This window comes from Ictidomys tridecemlineatus, chromosome 3 (genome assembly GCF_052094955.1).
Source record: "Ictidomys tridecemlineatus isolate mIctTri1 chromosome 3, mIctTri1.hap1, whole genome shotgun sequence".
Lineage (NCBI taxonomy): Eukaryota > Metazoa > Chordata > Mammalia > Rodentia > Sciuridae > Ictidomys > Ictidomys tridecemlineatus.
Window position 1 is genome coordinate 78,771,179 of NC_135479.1, and position 24,818 is coordinate 78,795,996.

The 24,818-nt window shown below is 37.6% G+C and overlaps 1 protein-coding gene across 9 annotated transcripts in view; it reads left to right on the top strand.

Moving 5' to 3' along the window:
* Nek11 (NIMA related kinase 11) overlaps positions 1-24,818 on the top strand; it is a 307,831-nt gene that overhangs the window by 176,910 nt on the left and 106,103 nt on the right. For all 9 annotated transcript variants that reach the window (XM_005327006.5, XM_040269806.2, XM_040269805.2 and 6 more), the window contains one exon: positions 24,463-24,623. In XM_005327006.5, coding sequence (XP_005327063.2) covers positions 24,463-24,623 — 161 coding nt within the window. The remainder of the gene's footprint in view (positions 1-24,462; positions 24,624-24,818) is intronic.

Here is a 24,818-nt window from a genome sequence, read left to right on the forward strand (position 1 = left end):
CCCAGCTATTCCTCTCCTTGGTCTATACCCAAAGGACTTAAAAACAGCATACTATAGGGACACAACCACATCAATGTTTATAGCAACACAATTCACAGCTAAACCATGGAACCAAACTAGATGCCCTTAAGTAAATGAATGGATAAAAAAAATGTGGCATATATACACAATGGAATATTACTCAGAAATAAAAGAGAATAAAATCATGGCATTTGCAGGTAAATGGATGGCATTGGAGAAGATAATGCTAAGTGAAGTTAGCCAATCCCCCCCAAAAAACAAATGCTCAATGTTTTCTCTGATATAAGGAGGCTGATTCATAGTGGGGTAGGGAGAGGGAGCATGGGAGGAATAGATGAACTCTAGATAATGCAGAGGGGTTGGAAGGGAAGGGATGGGGCAGGGGGTTAGCAAGGATGGTGGAATGTGATGGACATCATTGTCCAAAGTACATGTATGAAGACATGAATTGGTGTCAACATATACAACCAGAGATATGAAAAATTGTGCTGTATATGTGTAATAAGAATTGTAATGCATTCCACTGTCATTTATTTTTTAAAAATCAATTAAGAAACAAAAAATTTTATTGCTGACATAATTGCATAGAAATAATGGAGGCATTAGTCACTTACATCTTAGTGTGCTAAAGAAAACTTCTAACCTATAATTTGTGTAGGATAAATCAAGAAAACTAAAATTAAAATCCACACCAAGATATTAGTACATACTACTCAAAAAAGGACAAAAATTTTTTAAGTTTGAGAATACTAAATGATGTCAGGAATAAGGAAGTACATGGACAAATTATATGTCCATTACTGGTAGGAACATAAATTGGTGCATCTTCCTTAGAAAATAGATCTTGGGCATAATATAATAAAGATGTACATCAATTTAGCTCAACACTTAACTTATGGGTGTATTCTTTGGAAACATACATGCATATGTACACCAGGAGATGCACTAAAGAATTCTTCAATAACCCCAAACTAGAAACAATGCAGATGTTTATCTTGTAAACATTGTAGTATAGTCATACAATGTGCTGCTATACAGCAGTGAAAATAAGTGGACTTCAACTATTTGTAACAACATAAATAAATCATGTAAACATAAGTAAAAGAAGAAAGACCCAAAAGACTCCCTATGATTCCTTTTACATAACTATCAAAACCAAATCAGTCAGATTATATCAAATTATACCTAGTTTGGAATATATACATATTTTTGTATACATATAAATTGTATATAGTTTGGAAACTATAAAGAAAAGTAAAGATGTGATTACCATAAAAGTTTAAATATTGACTATTTGTAGGGTGAGAAGCAAGATTACAACCAAATAGAGATGAAATCTAGGGATGTGGATGCTGTTTCTGGGGCATTGATTAATTCTGAATTTCTTTATCTAGATATACTTTTACAAGTATTCGCTATTTCTTCATTATGTTGCACACATGTGGTTTTGCTTAGGGAGTAGCATTTTAATCAAGACTTAAATGAAAGAGCAAACAAACTATGTGCTTAGCTGGGAGAAGGGTTCTCTCTGACCAGAATGCTCAGACCCTTCAACCCAGCATTTTCACTTGTGCTAGTTTATCCTCCAGAAATATAGTCTTGTGCCACATAGTGTCATTTTTGTCAGCTATGGACCATATATGATGTTAGTCCCATAGAGTATATTGCCCGGGGACATTGTAGCCATCTTAGTTTGTTTAAGTACATTCATTTATATTCACATACAGTGAAATCACCTTGTGAAGATTTTCTCACAATATATCTTCCTTGTTAAGAAACTGGCCTTTTGCAAACTTTGCAAAGTTATATGTTCATTGTAACGTTGTTTGGAGCATTAAGTAATTTTGTATTGAGAGCTTATCATTAATGGAGATTTTTCTCTTAGCAAATGCTAAATAACAGGTTGTAGAAATATCCCTCCAGAGTCTTGTCTATTCTTTCTGGCAGCCATCCTGTGTAACTTTTCCAAACCAATTTAATGTTAATGTCTCACAAAATCCTACAAGACATGATGGGTAGAAATTTAGATTTTAAATACAGTCTACATTTGGGGTTTTGAGTTTTCATAATTTTTTTCCTACTCAAAGCCCTAAGTGGAAACAAAGTTTTCTTGCATTTCTCTTGAGTTAATGGTTAGACATTGTTTAGTTACCTGATCACAGAGGTCACAGCCTCACACTGAATTTTGTCCCTGTCCTGAATGGCTTCCAGGGTTCATCAGTGGGGGTTAGTGTTTGAGTAAGATATGACTTCATGTGCTGAAATCAGATTCCGTAAGTTATTTTTCTCTCTCCTTGGATTGGCTCTTTGAATCCAGATCAGGCTCAAACAAGACTTTTCTCAGTTGCTTCACACTGGGATTCTGAGGTTCACTTATGAAGCGTTATAAATTTCCAACTTTACTTATGGTTGTATGCTTTGGAATTAGTCAGGGAGTTGAGCAAAAGGCTTCTCCTAGCTTCATGGTTCGTGTACAATATTTATTCAGAGTTAGCAACTACCTAACGCTGCTTTTGAATTTTGGCATCATACAGAGAAAACAGCCATAGACAATACAGAGTATGGCTGTGTTCCATCCAAACATATTTACAGAAGAAGGCAGCCTCTCTCTATATATATTTTATAAACGTATTTTAGATGTTCATGGACCTTTATTTTATTCACTTATTTATATGCAGTGCTGAGGATTGAACCCAGTGCCTCACACATGCTAGGCAAGTGCTCTGCCACTGAGCCACAACCCCAGCACAGGCTACAACTTGCTAACCCTTAATCTGGGTCATCTTCTACCTATTGCCTGCGTATTTTGAACAAACCAGTAGATAAACTAACAGCACTGGGAAATGTCCATTTGAAAAGAAATTTGCTTGCTATACATTCTCCTTCCATTCATTGAAACTTGGCTTAGGCTTCACTGAAACAAAAACTTTTAATACTATTACCATGCAAATGTACAACATATCTATTTCTCCTAGTTATTAAATAGGGGGAAATTAATTTTCTAGTGCAGTGACTTTGCCCTTATGTTTTTGAAAAGAATGTAATGCAAATCAGTAGGAAAGCCCTGGGCTTTCTCATTGTTTGCAGAATGAGGTGAGTGGCAGCACAAAACACATGCTCAGAGGGAATCAGAGAGTAGAATATTAACAGAGAAAGGGCACTGAACCTTGTGACTTCAAGGTTTTCCCCATTGTGGTTGCTGATTTCTTGGGAAGGTTATCCTCTAGATATGAATTAAAGTTCAGTAAACATCATGGCTGAACAAGTCAGGGTGCTGCAAAGGGGCTGGGTTCAAGTGAGGAGGCCAGGTGAATTGGAGAGAGGGATGGGGGGGAGATTGGTTGTCCTTGAGAAATTAACCAGGATGCTAGCATTTGGAGGGCCTGACATGAGGAGAACAAATTTGGGCTTGAAATTTAGATTGGGTAAAGGCAAAGTCACAATTGGGTGGAATTAGATCAAACTGAAATGTGAATGATAGACAAATGAGAGAGTTGGTCCAAGGGATGAGGGCCAAGAGGTGTTTAGAGATGTGGGTCAGGTTAAGCAGTTCATGCACTTTTGGATGGAGAACAGGTATACACCTGGGTTTCTATAATCTGTTCTTAATGAAGGTTTGGCAGGGGGTGTCTGATTAGGGGATTGCTAAAAGAAAGAGCTGGGAAAAGCTGAATGGAATCAGGTGTCAGGAGAAAATGTTTCCCCCACTGCCGAAGCTTTGGTCAGAGCTCTGTCCATACCCTGAATGATCTCTCTGCCATTTTCTTGTGCTCAGTCTTCCATACATGTGTCTCTCTTGTTTGGGGAGCAGGTGCCAGAGCCTACTTTGCCTACTCAAAGAGAACTAGCACTGCCTGGGAAGACACATGTCACTCCCAAGCCCTCAGCTCCCAAAGGCAGTCTTTGTAAACATTTCCAATGCCTGCCTGATCATTGTCCCTAAAGCTCCATGAGATTAAGCCAAAGTTATGCCTTGTGGAACTCTGCTTAGTACTACCTTTCTAAGAAATAACTTTCTTAGAAACAGTCTTCATCTCAGAAGACTCCTAGCTTTTCAAAAATTTCAAAGTACTTTCTGGCTATTATAAGAGATCTGTTTGCATTTTTCTTAGTTTTTTCTGAATTAGGCTTTTAATTTTTTTTTAATCTGGTGGTATTTTTGGTGTGCTGTCTGTGTAACAAGATAACTATTTGTATCACTGTGTCAGTAATCAATAAGGAAAACATTTACTGAATTTGTGAGCTTTCTATGTAGTTATGGTGTATAGCACAAAGGACCCCGAGGCCAAAAGGAAGTTTTTTTCAGGCTCCATTCTGTAAGGTGGCCTGTTTACCTGGCTCTGTCCATAGTGGGCAAAGCTATCTGGTGTATCTTGACCCTCTAGTCAGATATACCAGATGGCTTTGAAAACACCAAAGAGAAAATGACAAGAATTTTCTGAGAATGAAAGCGAAGTCAACTCTACCAGAGGATTATTCACAGTTTCCTGAGAATACTTGGAGGCAAAGAGCTTTGCAAGAAGGCTACAGATTCTGATAGTAGTTTGTTAAGAAATTGGTGATCACTCTTGCTTAAAAGTCAGCATTTAAGTGTCAGGATTTCCTCAGTACTAGACAAGGCCTGGGATTCTACTGTTTGAGGATTTTGTAGCCTCAGCAGGAGATCTGAATTCTTTGACAAACAACTTCATCTCCTGTGTCAGATTCCTGGTTGGAAAAAGTGTTCTGGTTCATTTTATATGTCAGCTTGGCTAGGCTATAGTACCGTACAAGTTTCCTCAAACACCAGTAGATGCTGTAGTGAAGGTGTGGTTACATTTAAATCAGTAAATTTTGGAGTAAAGCATATTATCCTCCATAATGTGAGTGGACCTCATTCGATCAAGATAATTTTCCCCAAAGAAGAGGGAATTGTGCCCAAAATTGCTTTCTGCTTAAGATTGTCATGTTAATTCTTCCCTAAGTCTCCACCAGCTGGCCCGCCCTGACAGCCTACCCTGTTGATATTGGACTTACCAACTCCCATAATTGTTCAAATGTAAACCAATTTGTTAAAATCAATCTCTTTCTCTCCACATATGTGTGGATATATAACACGTTCTGTATCTACACATGTTTACACATATACACACATGTATATTTGTGTGTATATATTTGTTTATATAAAACTTTCTGTTTCTACTTTGGAAGTGTATTAATCAAAGCTTTCCCAGATTTTATAGCCATGAAAGATTTCCTTTTAAACTTGAGTTTACCTTGATCTCTGTGACCAGATCAACATTTCAATGGGAAGTAGCCAGCTCAAGAAAGTACAGTGACCCAGGGAAAAAAAAGGCTTGCAACAGTAACATTTCCAAGGTACAATCAGAAAAATTTGCCTTAACTGATATGCAACTTACTTTATGCAAATTTTAATTGAACACCATGCCCACGATATCCAGGCACCAGGTTTCCTTTGTGTTTTCCTTTGTGATCACTGGCCTGCATCATTGCATTACGTTTTCCTCTTCAAATTGGTGAACTAGACTGTCTTATACTAGCAAGTATCTTCTGGCAGTTTCCTGACTGCCTCCAGATGGCTAGTTAACAGAGGAGTTCTGCCAATGGGAGACAAATGTTTTCTAGGAGACTGGAGGTGGAAAAAATAAATTATGACTCCAGGATTTCATCAAAGAGGAAATCCTATTTGACTTATAAGATGTTCCCTCTACCAACAAACAAATTGCTAAATGCACTCTGATGTGCATAAAAGAAAGTAACTGTTAGTGAAGAAATATAGCCAGAGTAAAGGAAGAGAGAAGAAACAGAGGCCTAATTTTGATGGCAATTTAAATTGTTTAATTTAGTGAAAATCTAAGTTATAATCTTAGTTATAATTTCATGGTGTTCATTTAAATTTTACATAAAGTAAGTGCTTCTCTACAAGCACTTGGTGACTAGGTACAATGGTCTATTCTTTTGCTACTTAAAGTGCAGTTCGTGGACCATCACCATCACCCCAGCAATACCTCCATCACCCCTAAGCATGTCAGAAATGCAGAAATCCAAATTTCATCAAGTTTTCCAGATGAGTTATATACACACTGGTTATAATGAACTGCATGTATACCCATCCACTGCCCAAGTTCATATGTTGAAACCCTAATCCCCACTGAGGTAGTATTTGGAGATGGGCCCCTGAAGGGGCTTGGGTCATGAGGGTGAAGCCTCATGATGGGATTAATGCCCATGTTAAGTAGCTTGCTTTGCATCTCTCTTTTCATTGTCATGTGAGGATAGATGTCTGCAAATCAGAAGTGCCCTCACCAGAAACTGGATCTTCTATACCTTGTTCTTAGAATTCCTGGGTTCCAGGATTGTGAGATATAAGTTTCAGTATTTAGCTGCCAAGTCTATGATATCCTATTATAGTAGCCTGAAACACTGAAAGGACTGATCACAAATCCTTTACTCTAGGCCACAAACTTGTAAGCCTAAGAGCAAAACCATCTAGTTCAGGCTCTTGATTTTTAGGCTGTTGAGTTACTACTCTCTCTGTTTTACAGATAAGATATCTACAGCTCAGGAACTTAAACTAATTGCCAAAAGTCATAGAATTAGGTGTCTTCTGCTAATGAAGACAGCACCCTGCTGTTGGACCACTCCTTCAAGGTCTCTGTGATGTCTTCCTATATTTCCCCTTGAGAGAGTGAGTTCATTTCTCTGAATCTGGTGGAGAAAAGACAAATTTTACCCAGTCATTTTGGCTCTTGCTTTCTAAAACAGGAAAAAAAATGTTCAGAGAAATGTTAGTTTTGCCTGAGGGAAAATCATTTTGACACATACGATAAAATCACAGACTCTAGAGCTCAGGAGAGACTTATTTCCAAAAAGATCATGGAGCTTATTTTTGTCTTGTGTGTGTGCGTGTGTATATATGAGTATATGTGCTTGTAGGGGAAGCAGAAAGCCTTTTGTGCCCTTGATCAAATATAGAGATGTCACTGAGAAAAACAGCAGAACCTGCTGTCCTATATATAAAAAAGGTACTGTACTTAATTTAGCCCTCCATACAGAAAGGGTCATGAATATGCATTTTGACTAAGAAAATTATTTCTTTTCATAGCCTCATGTGTGAAGCTGTAGGCTAAGCTAATCAACGTAGTTAATTTTAGCCCTCGTTTTGAAGGTTTATTTTAGAAAAGGTCATGGCACTAACCTATGGCTTGTTGTGACAGAGAAGGAAGTGTTGAAGAGATGTAAAACAAAGCAATTGCAGTGTGCCTCCCCCCAAGACTGTAAGTGTGATGTTCATATTTAGGTTCAGTTCCACTTGCTATTAGTGATATTGACAAGGTGGATTTGATCCGTGCCATGCAAGACATTGTCTACTGTGGGACCCAGGAGATCCAAGAGCTGCCTTTCTCTGAGGCCAAGGGTGGCACTGGCCATCTGGTAAAGCTCAATATGTAGATACTATGTAACAGGAGGTAGAGAGGGTATCTCAGAGATTAAATTTGATATATTAAATCCTTTATGTGGCTCTGGCCTTGGGCTGGCAGGGGACAGAGTTACTGCCTTTCTCTGGCTAAGCCCAGAAGTGTGAGAGCTGGAGTTTCTCCAGGGGACAAAGCTCCACCTTCTCTTTGCAGGTGTGAAGTTTGCTGATGGTGGATGGTGTGCTGGCCAGGGGGGAAAGTGAGGGATCAGAGACATGAAGTGGCCTGCATCCCGGGGCTTCAAAGAAATCTAGCCAAATTGATATGGGGCTGTGGATGAGCAGAGATAGACAAAGAAAGAGACAACACTTTAGAACAGCACTAATAGAGTTTTCTACAATGTTGGGAGTACTCTATGATCTTATCACAGGTGGCTTAAAATGTTGATATTGTGTCTGAATTTGTATTTTACTTAATTTTAATTTAAATAAGAGTATATGTGTGGGGGCTACCATTCTAGACAGGGCAATTCTAGAAGGAGCACCACTTCAGAGAAATGAAGCTAGAAAGTTAGAGCAAGTTCAGAGAAAAATGTACTATTCAGATTATAAAAGCCAAGATTCTGACCCACAGGTACATATGAGAACTATCTGGGAAACATTTAAAAAATAAAGCTGTCTGGACCCAACCCAGGGGTACCTATCAGATTTCCTCTTGGTATATGCTTTTAAATGAGAGCTTCCAAATTCTCTGGTAGGAGGAGGCAGGTTTGGGACAGTGGGGTTGCAACCAGATCATAGAAAGCCTTGCATGCCAAGCTGAAATTTTTGTACTGAGCTTTATTGGTGGTGGGGGAGTCATTGAAGATGGAGAATGACGTAGTTAGTGCTTTAGGTAAGATTTGCAACAGCCTGTGTAAGAAGATGGAGGAGGGAGATTTGAGGTGATTGCAGAGCTGGGTGTTCAAAGATATCTGGAGTGTTCATTTCTCCCTCAGAGTATGAATGTGTTCATTTCACTAGGGGCTGTCCATATTCTCCCCTGGACTGAATATTGGTTCAAAATGTTCCTTAGCAAATCTGCTGCTGCAAGCCTCTAGCCCCACTAAATGTTATGGTGATTGAAAATTACAGTTGCTTCCCAGGGGCCCAGAAGGGGGCTCTTTGTAATGAAATAGAGATGCAACAGCCATTTGGAATGTGGGGTAACTGCCTCTCTGGGACCTCCAGCAGGGGCCCATGGTATCCATAAAAAAGGGATGACTCACCAAGGGAAGGACTGATTGCTAGTCTTAGAGTATATCCTTCATTCTCTATGATTTCCAAACTCCAACAAGCAATCTTAATGTCTGCTGCTGGGAACTAGGACACCATGAGAACAGAGTTTTAGGTCAGGCAGTGACTCACTGAATGACCTTGATAAACCCATTGGTGGTTCACAGTGTGAGAGAGATGTCTCTTAAACATTGAAAAGGAAAAATCCAATGTATGTTTGAATCAACATTCAGAAACTGACCAAATACCTTTCCAGATCAGCAAAGTGTCAAAGAGTTAGTCCTTTTATCTAATAATGCAGTGGAAGATGTATCACCAGGACTCAGTGCCCTCATGGCCCTGGGGAGCATGGGAGGCCAAGGTTTTAGGCATGTTTTTTTATCTAGTAGGTGGAGTTCAACTGTGTCCCTGAATGACAGGCTGCTTCTGCCTCATGAGTGTTTTCCTCCAGCCCTACCATTGGCTCTTTGTATACACATGCTCCCTTTATAAACAATAATGACTTGACCTGGATGTCAGCATGGACTTCTCCATCCCTGGGAGACCTGGGAGGGAAGCTTGGCTCAAATTACAGCTTGTCTAGAGCTGCAGCATAATTGCTGAAGACAGGCTGCTGCAGGCCTCCCTCGCCTCTGCCTGTGTTCTTAGGCCAAAGGCTCCAATTGGCTCTTATCTCTTCAGACATCAAATACAACATTTTAAAACTTATACCAAGTATTTGGTGAGTTTGGCATTTCACAGAGAGCACAGCATTCCACCATTTCCCTGGCTCTGACCACTCATTCATCTCTAGCAAAAGCTGTTATACAAGGGCTGAGACTATAGCTCTGTAGTAGAGCACATCTAGGGATTTGATCCCCAGAAACTGCAAAAACAACAACAAAAAATCAAAAGTGATTAAAATTTTCTTCCCTTGTACTTGTGTCAGGTATTTTTTATAAATACAGTTTCTTTTTATTTTTTGCACAATACTCTTATATATATATATATATATATATATGTATATATATACACATATATATATGTATATATATATATGTCATATATATGACAGCGGAATGCATTACAATTCTTATTACACATATAGAGTACAATTTTTCATATATCTGGTTGTATATAAAGTATATTCTCACCAATTCGTGTCTTCATACCTGTACTTTGGATAATAATGACCATCACATTCCACCATCATTAACAACCCCATGCTACCTCCCTTGCCCTCTAACCCCTCTGCACTATCTAGAGTTCGTCTATTCCTCCTATGCTCTCCCTCCCTATCCCACTATGAATAAGCCTCTGTATATCAGAGAAAACATTCGGCATTTGTTTTGGGGGGACTGGCTAACTTCACTTAGCATTATTTTCTCTAACTCCATCCATTTACCTGAAAATGCCAAGATTTTATTCTCTTCTATTATTGAGTAATAATAGTCCATTGTGTATATATGCCTCATTTTTTTATTCATTCATCTATTGGTTCCATGGTTTAGCTATTGTGAATTGTGCTGCTATAAACATTGATGTGGCTGTGTCCCTGTAGTATGCTGTTTATGGGCCAAGGACCTGAATAGACATTCTCAGAAGATGATATACAATCAATCAACAAATATATGAAAAAAAGTTCATTTTCACTAGCAATTAGAGAAATGCAACTCAAAACTATTCTAAGATTTCATCTCACTCCAGTCAGAATGGCAGCTATTATGAAGACAAACAATAATAAGTATTGTGAGGATGTGGGGGAAAAGGTATACTTATACACTGCTGGTGGGACTGCAAATTGGTGCAGCCAATATGGAAAGTAGTATGGAGTTTCTTGGAAAATTGGGAATGGAACCACCATTTGACCCAGCTATCCCTTTCCTCAGTCCATAAATACAGTTTCTTAAGAAGTTTCATTCCTATTAAGAAAACTAACATTTTCTACCTGCTGTAGTAATGATAACTGCCATTTATTGAGCATCTTCTATGACAACATAGACATTGTGATAGATGAATCATTTTTAGAAGACTTTGAGCAGAGTCAGTGCACAAGCTTTCAAGAAAGAAAATTTAACTGCCTGTGGAATAACTCATCCCTGATGAATGACTCACTATAATAATGTCCATTGGAGCGGACTATGTTGTATCTTAGGAGGTCTGAAGATTAAAGTTGCAATGTAAAAGAATGTGACTTTGCCAGCAATGGTGCTTTCCCTTTAAAATATATTTATTTTACTATATAACATCATTTTTTTAATATTTTATGTTGCAACTATGAGTTACGATGTTACATAATACCCATGTCTTTGGTTGGGTTCCTTCAAAGCAATACCTAAGATGGATATTCTGGTGCCTGTATTTTATTATTGGAGAGCTGCCAGGCTTGGGGGGACCAGAATGGGACTGGGGGCTATGTTTGACAGGGAAGGGAACATTGCTGAGCAAGGATGTGGTCTCAGCTGGAGAACAGCCCAGCCTGATCATACAGAAGGATCTGGAACAGGATGGTTCTACCTCTAGTCAGTCACTGGCCAAGACTGGCCCTGGGGTACAGGGGAGGCATCCTCCATTGACAAGAAGGCTTCCCTGATCAGATAGCAATTCTCTGGAAAGGGGAGAATCTATGTGCTACAACTGTGGGTTCCATTGTGTCCTCCTAAATTTCATGTGCTGAAGTCCAAACCCAGCACTTGAGAATGTGACTGTGTTTGGAGCTCAGTCCTTTACAAAAGTAACTAAGATAAAATGAGGCTGTTAGGCTAGCCCTAATCCAATTTCACTGGTGTCCTTATAAGAAGAGGAGACTAGGACATACAGAGAGATGCCAGGGCTGGTGTGAAGAGACCCAAGAGGCCATCCAAGAAGAGGGGCCTCAAAGGATTTCAACCCAGCACTGTGATGATGGACTTTCCAGCCTCTGGAACCATGAGAAATAAATTTCTGTTGCTTAAACCACCCAATCTGTGATATCTTCTTATGGAAACCCCAACTGATAGCAGCCAACACTCACAGCAGCTAGAGGATTTGTGTGACAATGATGTTTTAGGGTGTGCTTGGTAAGGCCATTTGGTAGGGCATCAATAGTATCCACTGTATCCACTAACAAAGGAGAAAACTGTGACTCAGAGAAGTGGAGGAGTCTGCCCAAGGTCATACAGCCAATAAGGACCTGAGGCAGGATTTGAACCCCTGTCACTCTATAGCTTGTCCTTCTCATCACTACTTCATGTCACCTCTGCTAATGGGAGGTAGTCTTTGTCAGAAGCAGCAGATATTGTCAGTTAACTTTGGCTTTGATTTTTGTCATTTCTTTTTTTTTTTTCTAATTTGTGTTAACCTCACACAATGCTGCTCCTGGGGAAACTGAGGCAGCTCAGCATGGAAAATATCAATGTCTGTGTTCCTTTACAAGGTATTGCCTTTTACCCTATTGTTTTGAGAAGGTTATAACATATTAATGATAGGTTTCTCCTTTATATGAGAAAATTATGTTTTTATATAAAACATTTTCTATTAAAAAATGAATTTGAGCAATCTTTTCCACACCCACAAATGTCATATTTAGGAAATGGGAAATTCTTTCAGACCTGCTCGTCAGTGTAAAAATAACTATTGTTCTGAGTACGGTTGCTCCCAATTTGTAATGAGAGAACATGGTCTTTGGAGAAGCCACATTGACATATAACAATAAATTGGTTTTTCTTATTACAGCTTTATAATAGCTTTTGTTCAATATTTTCTGGCTTGCTATAATATTGCTATTACCCTTTTTGAGAAAACTAGGAAATAAAGGAAAAATAAAGGACGTCTCTGGGCAGCTGTCTGCTGCTGAGGACCCCCACTGAGACTGCCCACCAAAACTGAAATAAATAGCATCCTCTCTTCATAAGGAGATTCTTTCCCCCATATGTTGGCTATAGTAAGAAAAATTTTTAATAATTTTTAAAAAATATCTTCAGGCTATTGTTTTACTTTATAGGAGAAGAATGCAAGTGAGTCTGTTGGATTTCTCAAATCACAAATCATTTGTTCACCTTTCCCAACAAACATTAATTCTGACACTATTATTAGATATGCAGACAGAAGCAGTGTAATCTGTGGGAGGCCAACCTTATGGGTGACTGGGTCACACTCCCCAGCTGGGTGCTGAGGTGCTCAGTCACAGAAATGGGTGTGTCTTGCTACAGCCCCATGGGTGAAGCTATGCTCACCTGTTCCTTTGTAATATAACCCCTTGCCCTGTTTAGGATAGAATCTTCCATGGAAGTGCCTTGTGTGTGTCCCCTCCTCTTACTGTGTCCTTGGGTGTGGCCTACCCAGGTGTCAGTCAACCTGCTGACAGTGGGCATCATGAAGATAGACTCAGCCCCCTGAAACTGACCCCTTGCCTCATTTGAATAGCTTCTCCTCAATAAAAGGGGTCAGCACGTGCTCTCTCTCTCTCTCTCTTTCTGCAGACCCTTAAGGTCAGAGGAGCCATCACAGCAACCCCAAAGAAAAAGGTATTTGTGTGACTTGTGTGGTTATTTCGTGCAGCCCAGTTAGCCCAGTTTAACTAGAGTGACCCCTGAGCCTTTTAGTCACAAGAACAGAAACCCGGCAATTGGCGCCCAACGTGAGGCTAAAAGTCTTTAAGCTGCTGGGACAAAAACGACAAATTCTGGCTCCTAAGGAAACTCCAATTTAAATATTTAAAAAAGTTAGTAAAGTTAAAAGTTCTCTCCAAAAGTTAAACATGCTTAGGATTACAGAGTATTGTGGACAAAATTGTAAAAAGTAAGTGAATTAGACAAAAAAAAAAATTCTGTGATGTTAAACTTTTTAATACTGGGGTATAACTGTAGAGACTTTAAATAAATATAGTTATTAAGATGATTGATGGGCTATGTTGTTGAGTTAAGTCCTCTCCATGAAAAGCACGTTTTTGTAAATTTTTTAAAATTGTTTTTATAAATCTTTATAAAAGATTTTTGGGGGGCTAGGATTGTTGCTCAATGATAGAGTGCTTGCCTAACATGGGCGAAACCTGAGTTCGATCCTCAACATCACATAAAAAAAATAAATAAATAAAAAGATTTTTTTGACCTTTATGTTCTAGAAGTTTGCGCTAGAAAAGTGAAAAAAGGGGAAAAAATGTGATGTTTACATGGAGAAAAATAAGTTTCAATTTTCTATTGTTTTTGTCAATACTCAGAAAATATGTATGGACCTTTTTACTACATAATTGTCCTATAAATCAGATTGGCTGTAATTCAGCCACTGGGGACAAGAAACTTTAGCCTCTGCTGCTTACTGCTCACTATGGGAAAACAGCTCACTATGGGGTCCTAGCCCCTGCAGCCCGAAAGTGCTTTTAACCCTTAAATTACTTGACCTAAATGCCAAACACAGACTAACTTAAGATCTGATGATAATGCTAGCGTTCTCTACTAAAAAACCTTTGGAGCACCCACGTGCCACAAAAAAAAGTACAAGATGTACATGAGCTACAACCACAGGTCACAGAGACAAAACAAGCTACTACCACAGTAAGATCTTGGCCAGACGAAAAAAAAAATACAGACAAAATCAAACAAAATACAATCGACTTGGAAAACTTTTGCCCCGAAAATGGGCAGCGGACTCCATGTTGTTTACATCACCATGGTAACCATGGGGTGCCTGGCCGGAAGAGCGGCTTCCTGGTCCCACCTCCCACACTTTTACGGGCTTCCGATTGGTTCTTCCACAGTCACTCAGACAGGACTTCTAGTCTCGCCTTCCAGCCACTAACCTGTACTACTGTGTTTCAGATTTCTACTGGAGCTGTTCAGAGCCTGTATTTTTAAGAATGCCTACCTGTAAATGCTAACAAAAGATATCTTTTTCAGACAAAATTTAATTCCCAGGTTTCTATGTTACAGTCCTAAATTTAAGTTAGTTCTGAGTTAAATAACCTAACTTTTCTTTATAGTTGTGTTACTAAATAATGTTCTATTGATGAGAGATATCAAACATACTTCTTTATATTTTACTTTTAATTGTGGAGGTTATAAAGATACATTTACTCGCCACAGGAACAAAGCCGACAATGTTCCTGTGATGACCAAAAAAATCCTTATTCTCATTCCTAACTATTAAAAATAAATATATATATTCAAAGATTTTATTTCAGTTACATCAAGTGACGTCACATAAAAAATACACTCCTAGTTAAAAATAAATTAAAATAGATCCAAATATTTTAAGGCCATGTAGTTACATAAAGTTAATACAATTATAATTTATGTTCTTATTCTTAATATATATTTTTTAGATATTTAGATAACCTATATTTATTAATCTATAAAATAATTAACACATGCCTAATTGATTAGTTAATATGTATTTGCCTAATTGTTTTTCTTCAACAAAAAACCATAATTTATGTTTTATATTTACATTTATCAGATACTCTGCCTTTTCAGTTACAGATATTTAAGATAAATGTGTTTACTATAAATTTACTTTTAAGTAAAAATACAATCTTCAAGTAGTTTCTAATTCTCAAAGTTACTATTCAAACTCATAAGATGATAAATAATTATAATTATGTCTACAAAATATCTAAAAATTTTAACTATATTTTCATTGATATTTCTTATCAAAGTATAATAATTTGTTTATAAATTCTAAGGTTTTCAGAAATTGTTCCAAAGTATAACCAAAAAATTTTTCTAAAAAAAAAAGATGCTTCAACAAAAAAAAAAACCACACATGGATCCTAAAAAAAAAAAAAAAAAAAAAAAAAAAAAAAAAAAAATCATCTTTGGGTAAAACAAGGTCTTTATAGTCATTTTCCTAAGTAAAAGAGATTTTTATATTGTTATCTAAACAGATGATGTAAAAAGTTAAAACAATTTAAAAAAAGATTTATATATATTAAACTAACTATAATTAATTTAAGGATATTTCAGACTATTTTCCTAATTTAACTATACTAATGTGAACTAAAATTTTGTCCATATTTTGACATGATAAACAACCTATTAAAATGTAAATTTATTTCTTTAAAGTAAAATCCTTATTGCCTAATAATTCTTACTATTTAAGACAAAAATTAGTTTTGGTAAATAAATTCACATTGTTGATTAAACATTAAGTATATTAAACTACTAACTTAAATCCCAATTTTAACAATTGTCCTTAGATACTAAAATTGATTAATTATAAGACACTGAGATACTAATTTTTACATATTTTGTTTGTTAGATAATTATAAAATTAAAAAAACATTTTATTAAGACCAATGTTCTCCAAATTAAAGTTATATATTAATTTTAAACAATAAAGGTTAAAAACTTAAAAAAATTCATTGATATTATATAAGTTCTCTAACTAGATCTATTGTCCATAAAAAATACAGTAAGATTTATATACTATTCCCTACACAGAAAATAACCTTCATCATATTTTTTAAAGACAATTAAAAGATACCTATGTAAAGGATAATATTCTAAAATATAGAGATTTTGAGACCTTCTCTCAAAAAAATTGAAAATTCTTTCTAAATTGTTAAAATGGATTAACTACTCTATATTAAAAAAATTTAATAATCAATAAAAGGTAAATCTATTCTTAGTCATTTAAATACTTGTACTATTATCTATAACTTAAACTAATAATACTATGACTTATGCCAAGCCTTTACACAAATTTATTAAATAAGGAAAAGGGGGAATACAGGATCCCAGAGACACTAGATTTTACAAAATACTTTAAAAGTTTTTTCTTAAATTGTAATATTGAGAGTCTTAATGTTACTGAACATGATTCAGTAAATTAAATCAGATATCAAAGGAGAGTTTAAACCAGTCATCATGATAATGACTGAGAAACCTGGCCCAGGAAGGTCAATTTCCAGCTACAGAGTTTATAGCCATGCAGCTTCACGAGCTTGTCAGGTAAATAAAAATTATGAAAAAACTTGTATGGACCCATTTTCCAGGTCCACCTTTAATGTGTCTTGCAGTGTGGACTGGAAAGTCTACCCATGAAACTAAATTAATTGTCCTGACTGTAATGGTCAGTTATACCTATATATTGATTCTATGGTAAACAGACTGTCTGGAAGTATCTTTTTGAGAAAAAGACAGTGTTGAAATAACGGATTGTTCTGCATCCGTATGGTTAGCAGTTATGGACCAGATGTTAGTAACACCAATTAGGGCCAGTTCTGTATGAAGGATCTCTCTTCATCTGTCTCTCTCAGTTTTGTCACTATATTACAGTTTGTCTTTCTATGGCCTGTCTCCTTCCTTCCTGAACGCATCCCCACCAGCCCAGTGCTGTGAGCTGGGCCCTCCATGGAGAAGAAACCTGAGTTTGCTGATCCTAGGGTAAATGCTGGCGTGGAGGCCACGGGGGCATTATCTATCTAGGAGAGCCCTCTTGGGGACGATGCCATGCACACTCCACATCACCCTGTTTGGCCTCAGAGAATGGCTGGTTAGCCAGTGACGGGTAAGATTCCTTAAGAGAGGGACAACCTAAGACAGGCACAGTCACAGAGGGGCCATCAGGAGAAAATTTGGGGGCCAACAGAGGTGAGGCAAAGAACCTCACCCCCGCACTGGTGCAAAGGCCTAATTCTTCTCCCCTTCTGAGAGAGGTCTCCTGCCCCATGGCTGCTTTGCTCCCTACATCCAGCTCAGATCAGAACCCTAGTGACAGAGACCTATTCAACAGTGACTGCCTGCTCACCACAGCAGGAGACAAATGCAACTACCAGGAATGGACCATGTCTGGATGCTTTTCTCTTTCTTGGTACTCATTTTTTTTTCTATGCCTTTCCTTTTCCTTTCTTTTCTCATCAGGGTTCTCCTTTGACAATAAATTTAATAGAAGAGGAGAAAATGTTAGAATAGCCTTCAGATGCAACTAACAACTACGAGCATATAGAGTTTCTTCACAGTATGGTTACACTAGGCAGAAGATGATTGGCTTATGAATATTATCTTGCTTATGTAGATTGACAGGCATGCCCCACTCAAACCCTGTAACAGTTGTGTACATTCCAAAAAGAAACTGAGCTACTGGACATTGACTTGAGGTTTATCACCAGCTCCTGTGACTGAGGTAGCCAAATAGCCGAGCAACAAATTGACCACACCAGTGACAGAAACTTATGCTAGACAGCAGATAAAAAAACCCAAGCCAGCCAATTATGTTGGACTTTAGTGACTAAGACTACATTTATCTTTATGGACAATTGTTGGAAAGATTATTAAAATAAATTTTTCCAAGGGTATTTGTATTACTGACAGACCTAATTAACTCCTTAAATATGAGAGTAAAGAGAAAAAATGATAAATATCCTGTAGCCTATGAGAATACAACTTATTGCCTCATTAATTATTGCCAGCTAATATTTCAGAATTATAATATGCTGAAGTTAATATTCAGGCTTTAAAACAGGTGTATGTCTATTAACCAGACCTAGACAAACTGCTGATTTCATAATCCCTAAAGTAACTACTTTAAATATTATTCCTTGCTTATTCAATTTTGGCCTTTGTGGCTATGTCTTAAAACTTACAATATATAGATTTTCTTAATGTTTGACTTAAATTACATCCAGCTTCCTTCATGGTCAGATAAGTACTGATGAAAGGATGAGAACTAAGTAATGATGTTCTAGAAGACAATGTAATAAATAATGTGAGTGAGCCCTTTGCTCTATGGTTTATGGAGAGGCCTAAATGCCATAGCAATAAAAATGTTTGTTACTATGGTCAAACACAATGCCTCCCAATAAAATTGGGAAAAGATTAAAAATCTTCTGATGAGTGTTTGGCAAGGTAATAATAATCCAGATTATTGGGTTGACTGTTATGAAGATAATATGTTTTCTACTAATTCTTTTTGTGTTTCAATAGCAGATTGTGATGACCTTGGACCAAGAGCCAAGTGACTGAAAGAAAATTTCCAAAGTTACATTCTTTTTTTATATTAAGAAAGGGGGAATATGTGGGAGGCCAACCTTATGGGTTACTGAGTTACACTCCCCAGCTGGGTGCTGAGGTGCTCAGTCACAGAAATGGGTGTGTCTTGCTACAGCCCCATGGGTGAAGCTATGCTCACCTGTTCCTTTGTAATATAACCCCTTGCCCTGTTTAGGATAGAATCTTCCATGGAAGTGCCTTGTGTGTGTCCCCTCCTCTTACTGTGTCCTTGGGTGTGGCCTACCCAGGTGTCAGTCAACCTGCTGACAGTGGGCATCATGAAGATAGACTCAGCCCCCTGAAACTGACCCCTTGCCTCATTTGAATAGCTTCTCCTCAATAAAAGGGGTCAGCACGTGCTCTCTCTCTCTCTCTCTTTCTGCAGACCCTTAAGGTCAGAGGAGCCATCACAGCAACCCCAAAGAAAAAGGTATTTGTGTGTCTTGTGTGGTTATTTCGTGCAGTCCAGTTAGCCCAGTTTAACTAGAGTGACCCCTGAGCCTTTTAGTCGCGAGAACAGAAACCCGGCAGTAATCTTGTGGCTGGAGCAAAGTCTAGGGCACCTGGAGAAAGCTACAGTCTAATCGTGCATGCCATCACACTCTGAGTTATCTTGACTGAGTCCTCCAACTTTGTAGGCCTCTGGGAGGTTCCTGGGTATTTTAGTAAAAATGTGCTAGTCAGCTTTATATTACTATAACAAATACCCGAGATAATCAACTTATAAAGAGAAAATATTTATTTTACCTCATGGTTTCGTAGGTTTTAGCCCAGGATAGTTGTCCCCATTGCTTTTGGGCCTGGGGTGAGGCTGCATAGCAAGGTGGGGAGCACATGATGGAGCAAAGCCATTTACTTCCTGGCCATGGAGTAAAAGAGAGAAAATGAAATCGGGGTCCCATTAGCTCCTTTCAGAGGATGCCCCCAGTAACCTACAACCTCTCACTAGGCCCCACCTCTTGAAAGTTCCATCACCTCCCAAGAGCATCAAGAGATGGGGACCAAGCCTAAACCATACCAGAAAGCTTTTTTCTGTTCAAAGGTGTGAACACATCTGAGATAATAAGTTCAAAATATGTGAGAAAGAGGAAAGGAAGCAGAGCTCTTAGGGAAAATAATCTGTCTCCTTCCTCTCCTACTCTCTTCTGCATCCCCCTCCTCTCCAAAAAAGATTAGGAAATTTTTTGCATATGATACTCTGTAGAAGTTTAAAAGGCCTTATCTCTTAGATACTATGCATTCATTTATTCAGCAATAAGTTTGGAGTATCTCCTTTGCAACCCACATTTTTTGGACATACCCTGGGGAACAGGACAGGTGTGGCTCCTGCTCTCCTAGAGTTTGCTGTCTACCTGGATATTAGTAGAAATTATTTTTCATATGAGCAGACATTAAGTGCCAGTCATTGTGCTAAGTTAGTGGTTCTCAAACTTAAGTGAGAATCATGATCACCATTTCCAAAATGCACATTGTCGGACCTCTATTCCAGTTTGTGATTCAGTGGATTGGAGACTGGGCAGGGGGGTGGGGGTGGCTGAGAATGTATATTTCTATTATGATTCCAGGTGCTGTTTCTGTTGCTGTTGTTGGGCCTTCCCTTTGGGATCCATTCTGCCAAGCCTGTCACATTCATTTACTCAAGTCTTATCGATATTTAGTATCATTTGGGATGGTGGCAGGTGCACAGGCTGAGATCTTCCTCCAAAATAAGTTTTTGTTTGTTGGTTTGTTTTTAGAGAAAATTTGATTTTGCCTTTAAGACTCTTTAAGAAAAATTATTTAATGTATATCTGATCATTTCATAAGACTAAAGAGCTGGTGCAATAACAGATGAAGGAACAGGGAGGTTTTTACTTAACAATTGTACCTGTTTGTCATTTTCTCTAAAGATCTTGATACAGAGCAATAGTTCTCAAAGTGCATTGCCAGAACACCAACATCATTAGAAATGCAGGATCCCAGGCCCGATCCCCCGACCTACTGACTCATAAATGCTAAGTATAGGAGCCAGGAATCTGTTTTAACAAGCCTCCTAGGCGATTCTGATGCACACTCAAATTTGAGCACATCTAAGATAGAGGGGAGTGAGAATTGGGCTGAGTTTGAAGAAGGCCTCTGGCGTTCAATATTCTCAGCTCCCTTAAGACAATTTGCCAGGATGACTAAGCTACAATTTTTTCTTTCTCATAAGTCAAAACTCTATCCTTTGTTGCCCAATATCTTTTAGAATTACTGGGAATGCAGTCACAACTTCAATCTGAAATAGCTTCACTAGCAAAGATGAAAATTCCTAGCTAATCATAATAGCACTGATTCAGTGACAGAAACAAAGGATTCAGATGATTTGCATTCTAATCTCCTGTCTACCATGCATGCAGCTGTGGTTTGTTATTAACCTCACTTTTCTTGTATGGAAAATGGTCAGAAAATAAATGTTATTGGTCTAACTTGAAGAGTCCTTGCAAAGATCAAATGGAATAATAGATATGAATGTGCTTATGAAAGTATGTACTGCTGTGCAAACACAAAAATTTTAAATTTGAGCTGCTCACACTTATCTCTGTGCTTCCCTATTAATAAAATTGGAATAGTCTCATTACTCAAAACTCCATGGAGATTGTGATTTAGACAGCTAATAGCACAATTTGAGCTCTTCTAAAGTATATTCTGTGGTTCATGTTTTGTCTTTAACAAACAAAGGTTGGAAGATGTGGAAATAGTATAGAATATTCTGTACTTTATTATGGTGTTTCTATATAATATATGCTAGTACTTTTCTTTGAAGTGGTCATATTCTAGATCAATGTTTCTCAAAATGTGGCCCCTGGACCAGCATCATCAGCATCACCTGAGAACTTGTTAGATATGCAAATTCTCAGTTACCACCCCAGACCTACCAAATAAGCTGTTTGAGGAGTGGGGCCAAGCATTATGTGCACTACAGGCTCTGCAGGTGATCCTGATACTTAGTCTAGGCTTAGAGGAAGAGATTTATGTGTGTCTTAATTGAAGGGTTTGACAAAGGCCACCCTTTTCTTCAGCTTGTATATGCAGCATCTTTGTCCAAACTCAGACAGTAACAATTGGATTCCTTCATAACCACACTCTGTCACTGCCCACCCAGTGCAAGAAATCTGGAATGCTACTGCAGTGTGTCTGTTATGAGACTGACTTCAGGGCGTGAGGAAATTAAAGTTATTTATCACAGCCCATTTTCTCCTCTGTGACAGGGGAAATGAGGCTTAGCGTAACAAGGCTTCAAATTGGTCTCAGGCACAAACAACACACAGCTTGACAAACACAGTTTAAGCAGGCTTACATTTCTTTGACTTCCCCTTTGAAACTGAGCCCTTTCGTAAGCAGCAAAAAGTTATGTTGAGCTTACTTAAAAAGTGCTGGCTATGGGATCATCCCAGTCTGATCTTGTTTTGAATAACCATTTTATACTTGTTATATATTTGTGATTATCTAATTTCATATTTCTTCCTGGTGTGGGTATTAACTGGAAAAAGTACCATGGTTCCCATTCTACTTCCAACCATAACTAACATTTATTGGGTACATCCCATAGTGTGGTGAATAGTGCACAATTCTGTGAGATGTATATTATCATCTCTATTTTATAAATGAAGAATCTGAACTGCTGAAAGTTTAATTAATGCCCAATGTTATGAAGCTATTTTTAAGTCCTGATTCAGTGCAGGTCTTTTTGATGCCCAAGCCAGCATTCTAAACCAAATTGTGGATTGAGAAGTTACATTAGGGAGTAACAAATAGCATTTTTAAAGAATTGAATAGAATGGAAAACACCAGAATGTAGCACATGTAGTTTGGGTAGTAGGTCTTGATGCATGAAACTTTTGTTTTAATTCCAAAGATGCATGTATATACACACATATAAGTATGTTGCTGTATACTGGGAACAATATAGAATATATTTTTTACTGTATCATACTCACATTTGATAGCAAAGTTGGGGTTGGGAGGAACAAATAGAAAGAGAAAAAGTGAGCAAGAGGGAAAAGTATGAAAGAGTAAATGAATGACTAACTATAAAAGAGACACAAGACTGAAGGAGGAACAGTAGAAGGGAACAAGAAGGGAAAGGATGGCAACTCTATAAAAAGAGACATAGAGATTTGGGTAAAATCTAGGGAGGAGGAGGTCATATGGAAGTCACATGACTCCGTCCACCATTCCATTCAGCATATGCTCCACTTGATGGCAAAACAGAGCTCTCTTGTTGGATTTTAGCTTTCATATACTTCTCATACTGTTATTCCTATTCTGAATGCAAGTTGAATATTTTTATAAAGTGTGATTTCTATATCTAAATCATCTATCTCATCTGGCTCTCAACACAAAATCAGTGGTCTTAAGGGGAAACAGGTTTTGTTGAAATCAATGAATGTGTAAGATCCTCAATGTGCCCCTTGCAAAGTTGGCAAAGGCAATTTTGGTAATGTAATTTTTGTCTTTTTAGCAGACTAATTTTGATTCCACTGCATAACCTCTTGTGTTTTAGTGGGAAAACACAGATAACAAATAGATATTAAAGTCTTTTCTTGCCAGGAAACTCTACATCCATTAAGAATTTTACTTTCAAAAGATTCTGGAGTTGATTAATAAAAAAAAAACCCCATTTTCACACTTGTGGAAATTGAGTGAATATTTGTATGAAGCTTCCATACATACAGATACTTTCAAAAGCATCTTATTATTGAATCTTCATAACTACTTAGGTAGATTGCCCTCATGTAAATTTTACTGAGAAACTGGAGCTCAATAAATTTAAGTACCTTGCCCATATTTTTCTATAGAAGGAGATAAAGATAGATTCAAACCTTAATTCTTAGACTCTGAATGTTTTTCCCACTAGACAAAAAGAATAAAAAAATGGATTGAAAAACAGTGGTTTGTGTCACAATTTAGAAGAACAATTTTGTTTTTAAGAGTGTGGTGCAAAATCTAAAATGCCCACTCTTTTACTCTGGTAGCATATCATTATGTAATTTCTTCCACTCCCACCCCAAAGATATTTCTCTATTTCTAGGCTCCCATTAGCAAATTAGAGTTGATATTGCTATACTTTCTTGTGATCCATCCTTGGCCTTTCTTTGTTGAAGATTATTGAAAGTACCAATTCTCTTGCAGTGGCTAACAATGTTGTATCTAGTAATGGGTTATTGGCATCAACTAAAGTGGATATTCTTTCCTTTTTATTTTTCCTTTTTTAAAAAATAGATGTTGTTGTCAGTGTAAATAGGACTCACCAGTGTGAATTACATTTTAAAAGCCTTCATAGCCTGTTAGAAAACAATTGTGATATTTTCCCCAGCTTGCCAAAATACCATTGCTATATATCCTGTCCATCTTATTTGGTCCCACTACTAATATTTTATTTAAGAAAGAAACTTCCAGAAAAATGCTAACCATTTCATTCCAACTATCTCTGCTGAAAACTTTATGTGTTGTGTAATAAGACCTTTTCACCAGTGTATTTTGTCCTTATTTTTCTCCTAAATCCCCTCATTTTTAATAAGGATTCATGCTCCATTTCTTCTTGTTTTATGGACTTCATCTCATACCTTCTAAAGGTAGCTGTAAATGAAAGTGTCTTTGCTTTCCTCCACTGGTTTCATTTGCTGAGTGTTTACTATATTAAATAATATATTTTAAGAAGCTAAGATTCATACCTACACTCCATAACAGCCTTTTCAGCCCAAATAAAATATACATCTCTGGGACAACATGGGGGATCCTAGCCTCATTACAATTTTACTAACTGATTGTTGTTTATTTCAGAAATCCCTGAAGACCCTCTTGTGGCTGAAGAGTATTATACCGATGTGTTTGATTCCTGCTCTGAAGATAGTGAGGAGCAAGAAGAAGAAATAATGTTCTCAGGACTGGAGGGAGAGGTCAAGGAAGAGGGACCCCAACCAGCTTACAGAACAAACCAACAGGTACCGGCCTCTCCAGTCAGAAGTAGTGGAATTGTCTGAGGTACTGACTAGACATCTCAGAAAGATTGAAGGAAGTCTTAAAACCTGAAGTGGACGACAAGAGCACTAGAATATTTTTATGATGGCTCCATGTATAAACCTTCCAAGGGCAGGGGCAGGTAGGATTTTAAGAATCTGCTCTGGGCCAAGTTGACA